General features: G+C 39.7%; 1 protein-coding gene across 1 annotated transcript; it reads right to left on the bottom strand.

Moving 5' to 3' along the window:
* Window positions 1-221: 221 nt before the first annotated feature.
* LOC136439623 (dynein axonemal assembly factor 5-like) lies at window positions 222-11735 on the bottom strand. The gene is made up of 12 exons (XM_066435076.1): window positions 11514-11735; window positions 10565-11020; window positions 9693-9870; window positions 8852-8989; window positions 7303-7535; window positions 6550-6759; window positions 5782-5925; window positions 5134-5302; window positions 3037-3162; window positions 2325-2497; window positions 1517-1865; window positions 222-799 (listed from the first exon to the last, which is right to left on the bottom strand). The coding sequence occupies exons 1-12, from the start codon at window positions 11700-11702 to the stop codon at window positions 654-656; spliced, it is 2511 nt and encodes an 836-aa protein (XP_066291173.1). The 5' UTR covers window positions 11703-11735; the 3' UTR covers window positions 222-653.
* Window positions 11736-11897: the final 162 nt, after the last annotated feature.

Below are 11897 nucleotides of genomic sequence, written 5' to 3'. Positions count from 1 at the left end.
TATACATCATATGATGTATGAAAATGATGTAGAATCCTCTTCACCTATACTAATGTTTTCTTTTACATTTAAATTATGCTGAGTGTTACATTTACTACTCCCTTTGAAAAGAAGAAAAGAAGAAAAATACAAATCTATTTCGCTAAAGGAAGTCACCGGAACGCAAGCATATCCGGTCATGTTCGCAAATGAAGGATAATATCCCGTTTAGGGAAAACATGGATGTACAAAAAGTGTTTATTTCAAGCAAATGTGGAAACGATTGACATAACAACATTATCAACACCATCTATAAGTACTATGCAAAAAATAGACTTCTATGATCATGTACAACTCCATCTCAAAGTATTGTAGCATCTCCATATGACTTTGTTTCGGTATTGTAAGTAAGGGAGGCATTTTGTAAATATCACCCTTTTCACACAAAACTCCTGGTGCATGTATAATACTACTTAAAATTCAAAAGTCTATATACAAATGAAAGTTCCTTAAGGCAAACATGTATTGCGCATTTTTGTGCATAATCCTTCATTTAGCCAAGGACATTACAATGTCCATAATTCAACAGCATGTTCAACTTTTATTGAGAGGACCACGCAGGCACTCAATGCTATAACAAATTGAGTGCCTGCAGTGAAGGCATTTCCTCATACTTAGCTGTCCTGGGTTTCATTAGGCAGTGCCTGTATGTGCTGCAGCAGCTCATCGCAGTACTTAGGTGTCCTGTGTTTATGTTTGACAGCAGTGATCTCTTGCTGCATGAGGGAGGGATGGACTCTTGCTGCCTGTTTCAGCACACCTGGTTGGACATTGGAAATAAATGGGTTAAAACAATTAATATATAAGGAAAGGTCAAAATATACACAATGCAATGTACTATGCAGGTTATCTATCACATATGTATGATGATCACAAGAAATATCTTCGTATTCATTCCAATCTGCTTAAATACAGTATAGATTTGCCTTGGATTGCTATAGCCTGGTTGATCCTACCTATTCTAGCCCTGGTTTGCTTCTGCACACACTTCCCTTGCCAAATAGTCTGGTACCCTTAAATTTGAGTTAATAGAAAAATGATTTCCATTGGAATAAGATGCAGGCAAAAGCTCTGATTGGCTCCAACGTACACATTCCTCATTACTGGGTTCGAAAAAGATTCTGAGAATTATCTTATTCCCAAAATAATGCAGGACGAAAGGGCCAAACATTTCAATGGTGAAGGGTGTAAGACAGTAAACTGTGGAGAAGCCATCAGAGAAGCAAACTTGAGATAGAATAGATTAGATATCAGGATATTTGTATTGCTCTGTAGCTGAGAACAAATTTGCACTGTAGTATCTTACTTTATTTTGGGACCATTTGATGAGGTCCTTTTGCAAAGTAGATCTTCACAATGTATGCAATATTGTATTTGGAATCACAGCTCAGATACTGTAAGTCAAACCATTGTGCCAGTCACTCTACCTTTGATTCATATAACACTCAACCATAAACAAAGTTGTTAAGTAGCTTACCTAACATGTTCTGTTGAATTCTCTCATCCGTATCATCCAAGTGAACTAGAAGTCCCTTGAACATGAACTCAAGATGTGCTTTATACAACGTTCTATCATACTCGTCTCCGATGCAAGGGAAGAACGTGGAAAACGTCTTTGCCACGGCCACACGAATCTCGTCACTGTTGTCGTCCAATCGCTTGAGGAGCTCCGGATACACTTTGTTGAGGCGGTCGGGGTCGAAGGTCGTGCCACAGAGGTTGAGAAGGTGGTTGAGCACACGACACGTGATGAGTCGCGTTGACTGAACATCATCGTCGAGCAGCGTCACCAGCTGGGTCAGCATGTCGTCTATGATCGTGTTCGCCTTAAAACAAGAGACGGACAAAATTCGCAAAATAAACATGGCGATTATAGCACCATGCTATTGTAAAATTCTACATGTACACTGACTAGTGTACTGTGAAATGTCTGAAAAAGGAATTATGCCAAATATTATAAGTCTATGACTTGAATCTGTTTACCTTTATTTTGACCTCTACTCCTCAATTCCTTAATTCTTTCATTGGTTCCTACTCTATCTTCAGAAGAAAGGTTTCATTTAATTTAGCTTTTGTGGTACTTGAAAGTCAAGAAATATACTGTATACTAGTGTGCAAGAGTAACTTTACATACATGTACGTAACCCTTTACTATAACTAGGCGGCGAAGTGTGCCCACAGTCACAGATTAGGTGCACCACTCCAATTTTGGGTGCACAAATTCAAGTGCGCATGCACCCAGTATTTAAGCCCTGCAACAATGATTATTATAATGTTAACCGTACCTGTTGTACGGACAGTAGACCGCTCTTCAGCAAGGCCCACAGACTGGACACAGCGATGGTACGTATCGCGCCGGCTGTTCGCCCCGCCTGCCACACACAGTTCACCAGGATCATCCGCTGCACCACGCTCAGCGCAAACTCTCCAAACTTTCCCGTCGCGTTGACCGTGTTCTCTGGAATAGAGTGTAAAAGTTCTCAAAAATCACCCTTCTAAGATTCCCTCCACTCTTTGTCCAGGACACATTATACAGAGCAGAAACTAAAAGCAAATGTGTTTTAGCAGATATCAATATCTAGTATTAGGAACTGCAAGATTGTATGACACAGCTGAAAACTCTGTTGACAGTTATACATGTGTACTCACAGAGCAGGATTTGAAAAATATCTTTTTTTATGAATAGAAAGTGCCTATATCTTAGAAAAGATTCGATGTTTTCAAGACTTACTTGCATGTAATAAACTGTTCAATTTCAGACTGGCATTGTTTTCTTTTGCTCAAAAAGCTCCCATGGTATGCTAAAAAATATCCTCTTGACATCCACTTAGTCTATATCACAATGCTATATAGGGCTATTGATTACATAAGAATGAATACATTTTGATAATATTGAATAAAATCTAAGACTTAACTCCAAAATTGCACATTATCTTAGTCTCTAATTAATTTTCAGAGCAAAAAAACTCCTTAGTCTTTTGTGATAGCTACATGTACCTGCATTGATGAGTAGTTTAGACAACAGTGTGAAGAACTTGAGGCGTAGTTCATGGTCCTTGTCAGGATGTACGTTGGTCTCCATAATGGGAAGTATCTCAGGTAGCAGGTCTCCAACAACTGGACCTACAAAATTAAGATAACAAATTTAAATAGAAAACAGTTTAAAGCCCCTCAATACCACACAAATCATTTTGTTTTGTACTCATTTTTCCTGATTTGAGACATATGGAAGATATCACAATGTAACATCTAGTAACTGTTGAAGAAAGTCCTTGTTCTCTTAGTTGTTGCCGTTATCCAGTTTCTTCATGCATGTTAAGATGAAAAGCTATTACTTGAAATATAAAACAGACCATACACAAGAATAATAACTCTGTACATGTGGTTCCTGTGGTAATATTTGGGTCCATCACAGGATGACTGTTTTTGCGCCGAAACGCAATGTACTGGCTTTTACCTTCGATGCATGCATGCAGGCAGCTCATGCAGGATGCTTCGATGGTTCACTGTGTCGCACACAATATGACCTTATATGGCAATACATTCCAAAATTCTTGTATAGCCGTTGCCTTATATGGCAAGTGAGCAAGAAATTTCAGGCAGGCTTGATTTGCATGACACATAGGAGGGCGACCGCATCTAACTGCTACAACTGTTCGGAAATATCATTGCATTGTGGTTTCGGACTTTGATATCCTGAAAAAATGACCATATTACATCTATACCACAAGATTGCAGAAGAAAAAAAAATTATTTCGTCAAGAAAACGACCAAAAATTGACATAAATGATACCATGTAGTGAGGTTATAGCATTACGTACAGAGATCCGTGTTACACACTACAGCTTAGCTCATCTGGCAACGCGTAGCACTTCAGACCCAGACGATCTGGGTTCGTGTTCGTGTAGGATTTTTTTTTTAGATATTGAATATCAAAAATATATATTGATGTTATATTAATCTATCAATATCATATTTATGAATATCATTTTTTTTATTTTTTCATTAATAAATAAAGAAATATTTTATATTTGTTATTTTTAAATATTCATTTAATATATACAAGGCCTTTGTCTTATGAACAGGACTTCATAGATTCCAAACCCGGCATTCAAATTTTTCTGTTCATTGTAATGGAAAATACCGTGCAGCGGCTCCTATGCGCGGTAAGATGATTCTTGCAAAACACTCGCCACTAAACTTCTATCCCCGATGTAAACAGAGGCTCTTGATGTTGTTTGCAAAACAGCGATCCTTTGTTACAGTAGCAAATGCTCCATTGTTCAGTATCGACTTCATTCAGACAACACGGACGTGGAAAGTGACGCCGCTCGGCACAAAAATATGGGAATTTTCATGAATTTTAGCAAAATTACCCAGGAAAATGAGGAAGAAATGTTGTAAATGCGGAAACCAGAATAATACGGATGAGGTAGCTGTTGATTTGTTTGACATTTGGTAGTCATTTTAGATAGAACCTTAGCTGTTATGAACTTCTATTTCACTTAATTACCATAGTGCTGATGATTCAATGGTGCTTTTTCAAATTTTATGTTTTATTGCGTGCCATGTACATAATTACATTGATAGCTTTTATAATGAGCCTATTGTACATTTTACAAATAAGTACAAGTTGTAGGCCAAGACCAGCTTTTTCAAAAGCACTTAAGTTAAGTGACGTAACTTCAAAATTGCTTTCCCCAATCTGCCTTTCTCTATTAAAACAGTACTCATTTCCCAAAATGACAATTTTTCTTATAGACTAAACAGCCCTTGAGTGACTTTCTCTGGCAGATTTTACTTCAAGTAAAGGGAAAAGACAATTCACACTCATAAACGTAGCCGAAACGCCAGCTTTTTTGAAAAGCTCTTGTTTTCTTTCTTTTCTTTGTCAAATTTCTTTCTTTCTTTATCTATTTCAAGCACACAAAAAAGAAACCAAGGCAAGCAATTAAATTGGTATGGCCCAAAAATCAAATTTCTGTGTGGCTAGTAATATCTCTAGTTATAATAAGCGATTCGTATGTCTATTTCAGTTATCAATTGTCATCAAAACTATAAGTTAGCAAGGCTATATCAACACAAGTAACTAACCTGCTTGTAATAAGAGAGTGTCAAAGATGACCCGTTCTGGAGACAGGGTGGTCCAGTACGTGTGGGAGGGTTGCAGCACCTGCAGCACCTGCTGCGTGTGACTGGCATACAGCTGCTCAACACCTGACAGCGCCTGGACATCTGCAAGCTGCTGCAGGGTGTTCTGGGCCTAAGGGAGGAAAAACTAGTAATTAATACTGTAACAATTGTTGGCAATTGAGATATGAAAAGGAACACATGGAAAGACTGTAAGTATTGAAATATCTGTAGTGGTTTATGTTTGGAGACTTTCTGGTGACCTCTCCTAAGGAGGCCATTGTGTAATGAGTGCATTTTGCATCAAGGTTTCCACAGGCTGTATGGTGATGTATCAAAAGCGCCCCCTTTCAACTTTAAGCAGAACTGCAATGATGGGATACAAAGTCAACAAATTTGATACCAATAAAAAGAAAAGGGTAATTTTCTTCTCCACTTTATCTCTTTTAAGAGGGCTGTCTGTATCTGTTTAGAATAAAAATCTAAGACCTCATGTATGTCTCCAAAAATCATGGTTAGCTGTTCAATACAGTGTATATTGACATACATGTAAGCTAATGGTTAATATCAAAGTAATTTTATAACTTTGTTACAGGAGAATTTTTTGAATACCTGTTCCATGACTCCACTGTCTCTACAGAGGGCCATGGTGCTGACCAGCACAGTGAACAGCTGAAGGCTATACGGTGCTGTCCCCTGCTGACTGACAGTCAGGATGGCCTGTACACAGGACAACAACTGGTACTGGTACTGGGGCTGTGGAAACAAGGATAGTTCCTATTAGATTACTTTAACAGCTATGGTCCTGTCCAGCAGTGAACAGCTGCAGACTGTACAGAGCTGTCTTGTGCTAAGACTCGGGTTTGCCTGCATTCAGGACAGCAGCTGGTACTGGGGCTCAGGAAACAAGGATCATGTTCAAATCTATTGAGTGTTAGATATAGAAAAGTTGAATTATCTCAATTGTTGCAGGAACTGTTTGAAAGAATGATCATGCAAAGATCTTGAAACATAACACTACTTTCCTGATACCATTTTGAAAAAAAATAATGATAGCATTTTTCACAACAATATCACATTGACCAAGTCCAAAAAGCCTATCTAGTATATATTCCAGAAATATCTGATAGTAGTAGTATCCAGTATTTGATTATGATGTCTGCGGGAGTCCCTGATCACAGGGGTGGGCAGCAGTCGGCCAGTCTTCACTCATGCTTCCAAGCGGCTCTATCCAGCGGGTCCACTCTGGTGAGGCACTCCAAACAAGATTTCTTTAGTCTACCATGACCTCTGTTGATTGATAACTGCAGTTTTGTGATGGTGATAATCTTAGACAAAATTGTAGCATACAATATTCTAATAAAGACCAAAGGTACTGACTTCTTCTGCTCTGCAGACATCTGGTAGTGCCAGGGTGTCACAGATGGACTGTAGGTGTGTTTTGATGTGTTCGTGACGACAGCCCCTGATAATCGCTGCCAGTACCATGAGGATGTTGGCACCGGGTTGTCTCTCCAGCGCAGGGAGAATCAGCTGGCAGTAGATCTCTGGCTCCACAAAACACCCCACAAGCTCTGCTGACTTGATAACCTGATAGGATTAATGTATAACAACTTGACAATTACAAAAATCTACATCCTGGTTGGATAATTACACCTTGCATACAGCATGCTAGACTCTGAATGGAGAAGTATATCCCACATATCAAGAAAATACTGGCATCCCATCCCATTGGTTCATTATTTACAACTCATGCTCTGATTGGTCAATTACAGCTTACATTCAAAGTACTGAGATCTGCTTGGTGATCATGGCTCATTTACTAAAAATACTAGACTGTGATTGGTGAGTTACAGTTCACATAAAAGAAATACTAGAATCCGAATTATGAATTACAACTCATTCATAATACTGGAATCTGACTGGTTAAAAAGAACATACTTCTACCAAAATACTGGAATCTGATTGGAGAAATACAACTCAAAGACATTGGGCCATGATCATGAAGTATTTTGTGGTAAAATTATTTTACTGCATTTTCTTTCTTTGTCTGGCCAAGAAAAAAGCAAGAGGCATGGCCACATACTGGGGGCAACAAACTTCAGCTTAATTGTGAATGCCACATATATTTACCTTATTTCTGACTTGTTTTTCCTCGTCAGCACAAGCCTTATACAGCCCAGCCAGCAGAGGCTCCATGTGCATGGTGGTGTAGTCCTCGGAGTTGAGCAGGAGTGTGTACATCAGGGACGCGGCCTTGATCCTGGTGTTGACCACCCAGTCTCCCAGCTCATGCAGACACGCCGGCAGGATCTTAGACAGGTTACGGAAGATCAGCGTTCTACAGCCAAGGTTCGGTCTCTCTTCTAACGAACATAAAGAAAGAAAGTTCCATCAATACAAGCAATTGCAATGATGTCACAGTGACACATTGGCAGGAAAAATCACTTTCTAATTCAGCTTATCACCGGAGGTAATAGGTTGCACCAGATAGCTGGGGTTGGGGTTTTGTTCGCGTTAAGAATTTTCGCGTTCGCGTGGAAAATTTTCGCGTGGAAAATTTGAAATGGAGAATTTATTTATAGGTTCAAAATATCAAAGTAATTTTATCATCAAAATTTTTCTCCCTTGGGAATAGACTTGAGTCCCTTGGGAATAGCACACACCAAACCACACCACACCATGCCCGCAGCCATGCAGGGGAAAAGTTTTCCTGTAATTTTGATCATTTGCTCATTAAAATATGCTAATTAGTTGATCAGAAGGGAATTGAAGGTTTACAAGTCTGAGGTTTCACACCCAAAAAATTTCAAAGGATTTTTGAAATTTAAAGAAAACAAAAAAACAAGTTGATTCCCAAGGGACTCAAGTCTACTCCCAAGGGAGAAAAATTTTGATGATAAAATTGCTTTGATATTTTGAACCTATAAATAAATTCTCCATTTCAAATTTTCCACGCGAAAATTTTCCACGCGTACGCGAACATTCTTAACGCGAACAAAACCCGTTCCCGACAGCTGGAACCTGGCATGGTTTGACCGTTTGTAGTAAGTCAGTGATTCAACGATATTGTTACCCAGATACAGTTTGTGCACAAATTTCAAATTGATCTTCCAAAGTTGAGATCAAGATGGACCACAGTTCTGTTATCTCCAAACTACAGACAGACAGACAGCCCTTTTTTTTCCAGATTAGAGAGTATAAAATTCAATAAAACAATATTAAGAATAGTTACACTTTCTCAACTGAAAGACACACATGTCAGTATATGACACACATATTCACTGGACAAAGTCAGAATACTGGACACTGAGCAGGACTACTTTATGAGAGGTATAAAGGAGGCCATATACATCAGGGCACTCCAGCCATCACTCAAAAGAGACAGTGGGCGTTATATAAAATATAAACATCCTGGCACATTTGACCAATTGCTGATGTCACATATCCGTAAAGACATGTGTCAATAAAGTCACGTGTCTGTAACTCTCGCGAGTTTATGTTCAGAAGTGATTGGTCATTACTGATTCTGAAGAAGGCGACATGTACAGTGGTCGTTAAAAATTTGATCCGTGATTACCTTAGTGTTGGAAGAAAGTTTATCATTGTATTAGGATTACTACCAACACAGAAGAGCTTCCATATGTCAGTATCTTGTCGGTTATTGTTTAAAGTAACTCACCCCCTTCAGGAAAGTGGGCTACTTTGGAGTAGGTGAAGTCTATCTTGTCCTTTAGCTCTTCTTCATTCTCCTGTTGGTATTTATTCCCAACATCCCTCCACAGCTGCATGGCACGGTCCGCAATCTCTGGGACATCATCTGTACAAGGAAGGAAGGAATAAATAAAGGGGTGCATGAATGAACGAATGAATATATGAAAGAATAGATCAATCAACAATTGCTAGTGTATGGGACATTGGCAGTAATCAGCAAAAGTTGATATGCAGTACTTTAGTAGAGTAGACATTTCACAGAGGTAAACATGATGAAATGTTGTCAACTTAGCACTTTTGTTAGTATTGCTACGTGTAGTTAGCTATGGCAAGGTTATGTTTTTTGGTAACATTCATGTGTATGTCTGTGTATCAATCATTCTGTGAACATGTTAACACGAGAATGCCTGCATGGAATGTTTGCTGCATACTATAAATGCATCTAAATTTGCGTGTTTTTTATTTCGCACGAAGGCGAAAATGAAGTGTTTGCGGTTATTTAAATTTGCAGCAGCGCTATATTCACATACTGCTACAGTACTGGACAAAAATCGCGGTGGTTTTAAGTTTGCGGTGAAACGGTTGCCGCGAAAACCACAAACATAAAACCACCGCGAATATTTCTGCATTTACAGTAAGTCATTAAGTGCATGGGTTGGCAGCGCTTGGAGGGATGGTAATACTGCCTTTGAATCTTCAAAAGGTTAACTGGTAGATATAGAAGGTCGATAATAGTACAAGTGCAAATTTTTTTTTTCTGAATTCAGGACTCAGGCGTCTAAATCTTAATGTTCAGAGCTTTTACTGACCACTAACTGATGATAGTAAGAGTGGGATGAGTTTGTGGTGGAAGGAGTATCTGTCCGGCAGGTCCAACAGCCAACCACCCGACAGCTCCGTCACCGCCATCCGCACGCTCGCCGAGTCGTCAAACAGGCGCTGCGCCAGGTGGGACACCACGTCTTCAACGTTCTTGTTGTTTCCATACTGTAAACAAAAACAGTGTGTCAAAGAACATATATGTACATGTATGTGAGTAAATTTAGAATGTTATGTTTTTGAATTCAGTAAGAGACTCAAGAAGGGGTTGATGGATCATTGTGATTTTTGGTATGCAATATGATACGATAAATGGTATGATAACTGACATGATTGGATGCTGGATCTAATTTGCATAATTAATTAGGACCTTAACCTGCACTGGCCTATAATAAATCTATACTAGTTAGCATATAAGATTCCAGCTATTCAAGGTATTTATGAACTGGATTCAAAATGGTACCACATACACAGATTTGTGGTTTGTTTGGGTCATTTTTATTCGTTTGAAGTGTAAATTTATGTGCGTGCGGATGTTTTAGGTTCAGCCATAGTTGACACTTAGACTCAAAACACTATGCTTGCCTTGCCGTCTGTAGGCTCAATCTTTAAGTGTCTTCAGGTAATATTTAAAGTTGATGTCTTAGAAAGAAAGTTAAGACGGCTACTCAAAACATTTGTTTTAGCCTTAGATTGTTGTTTTCTTGGAACAGTAAGGCCGCAAATGTGCCTGTCGGCTGGTCATTTTTAAATATCAATCCAGTCCACAAACCGGTCCACGTATTTTTATCTGGTCCGTTTTCTTTAGACCGGTCCAACACGAATCTCTATATAGTACCAGTACAACACAATTTCCCCATACCTGTATACATGTGTGGATAGCCTTTATGGCAGCGACCCTGACTTTGGAGTGCTGGTGGGAGATCGTGATGAGCAGGGGTTTCACCAGCGACTCAGACTGCATGGTGAAGTGCTGCGGAATCTTCACAGCCACCTTCGCCGCGCAACGACAGCTCTCCTTCTTCACGTCCGGAAACGGGTCCACGATCGTACGCTGTAAGATCTTCACCATGTCGTCGAGGTAGACGGCCAGCTCCTGTCCCGTGAGGTCGACGATGCGCGTTAGCGTCTCCACGAGCATGAGGCGGAGTTCCTCGGACGTTTCGGTGATGTCCTTCTGACCAAGACGCTGCACCAGGGTGGGGATGACGTAGGGGAGGGTTTCCGGGGGGTCGGGGACGGAAGTCAGGAAACCGTCCACCAGCTGTATGGCCAGTTCTCTGCATTTCTCCACAGGATCTGAGAAGCTCTTTAGAACCTGAATATAAATAGATTAAGAGGTATACTGGTAAGTGTGTTGCTGTCCATCATAATTTTCAATAAGGCAATCAGAGCTCGAGATAGCAGACTTTACCCCATAGATGGTAAGTGCCCTCTGGCAGAACACACAAGAACTGCAGTGTGCAAAAAACAACAACACAAACACTCGCACAAACACACACGGAAAAGCCTAAAACGAAAGTTTACTCCATTGAGGTGAATTGACAACTAAATGCATAAACTCTCTTTGCTTAGACTTCTTGGCATGTGTGTTACACAGTTAATACTTTTTTAGAAAACGAAACAAGTATACAAGGTTTTATGTTGAAACTAGAAATTCAAGCCGACTATTTATGTATGCAATCATCGCATGAAAATATCTGTATGCATATGTTATTGTGTTTGAATACATACTTTTCATACTTCACCTCATTTGAGGGTGACAAAAGAAGGAGACTTGTTATTGGGGAGGGGGGCAACACCAAACATACCGGTTTTAGAATTTCAACGAAGACTCCTTGCAACACCGTGGGCTCCAGCTTCTTCTCAACGGTTTCCTTCCGCAGGGAGTCCAGCGCCCTCCGCCTGGTGGTGCGGTTGTCGTCGGTTAGACAGTTAATGTGGCGCTGAAGACCGAGATTCTGGACAATACTCGTTTGAATCGTCTCATCGGACGCCATCTTGTTGGTAGCGACGCCTCGCTTTCGAGCAAATTCTACTCTCGTGTCCAGGAAAAATCTAAAGCAAAAAAATATCTACAGATGAGCAACATGGTTTTGGTATCATTATTTAACATTTTTTAATGCAATTAGTAGAGACTACGAGAAAAATTGTAAATTCAATTTCCGGAAATCATTTTGCACACAAATATTCAA

The sequence above is a fragment of the Branchiostoma lanceolatum genome, chromosome 8 (genome assembly GCF_035083965.1).
Source record: "Branchiostoma lanceolatum isolate klBraLanc5 chromosome 8, klBraLanc5.hap2, whole genome shotgun sequence".
In the NCBI taxonomy this organism is placed as follows: domain Eukaryota; kingdom Metazoa; phylum Chordata; class Leptocardii; order Amphioxiformes; family Branchiostomatidae; genus Branchiostoma; species Branchiostoma lanceolatum.
This window is presented reverse-complemented; position numbering and strand designations above follow the sequence as displayed.

Coding starts and splice junctions, on each gene's coding strand:
- LOC136439623 (XM_066435076.1), bottom strand. CDS start 11,702: ATGGCGTCCGATGAGACGATTCAAACGAGTATTGTCCAGAATCTCGGT. Junction 11,021..11,513: donor TCGTTGAAATTCTAAAACCG/GTATGTTTGGTG, acceptor ATTTATATTCAG/GTTCTAAAGAGCTTCTCAGA. Junction 2,498..3,036: donor TAAACTACTCATCAATGCAG/GTACATGTAGCT, acceptor ACTCTATTCCAG/AGAACACGGTCAACGCGACG.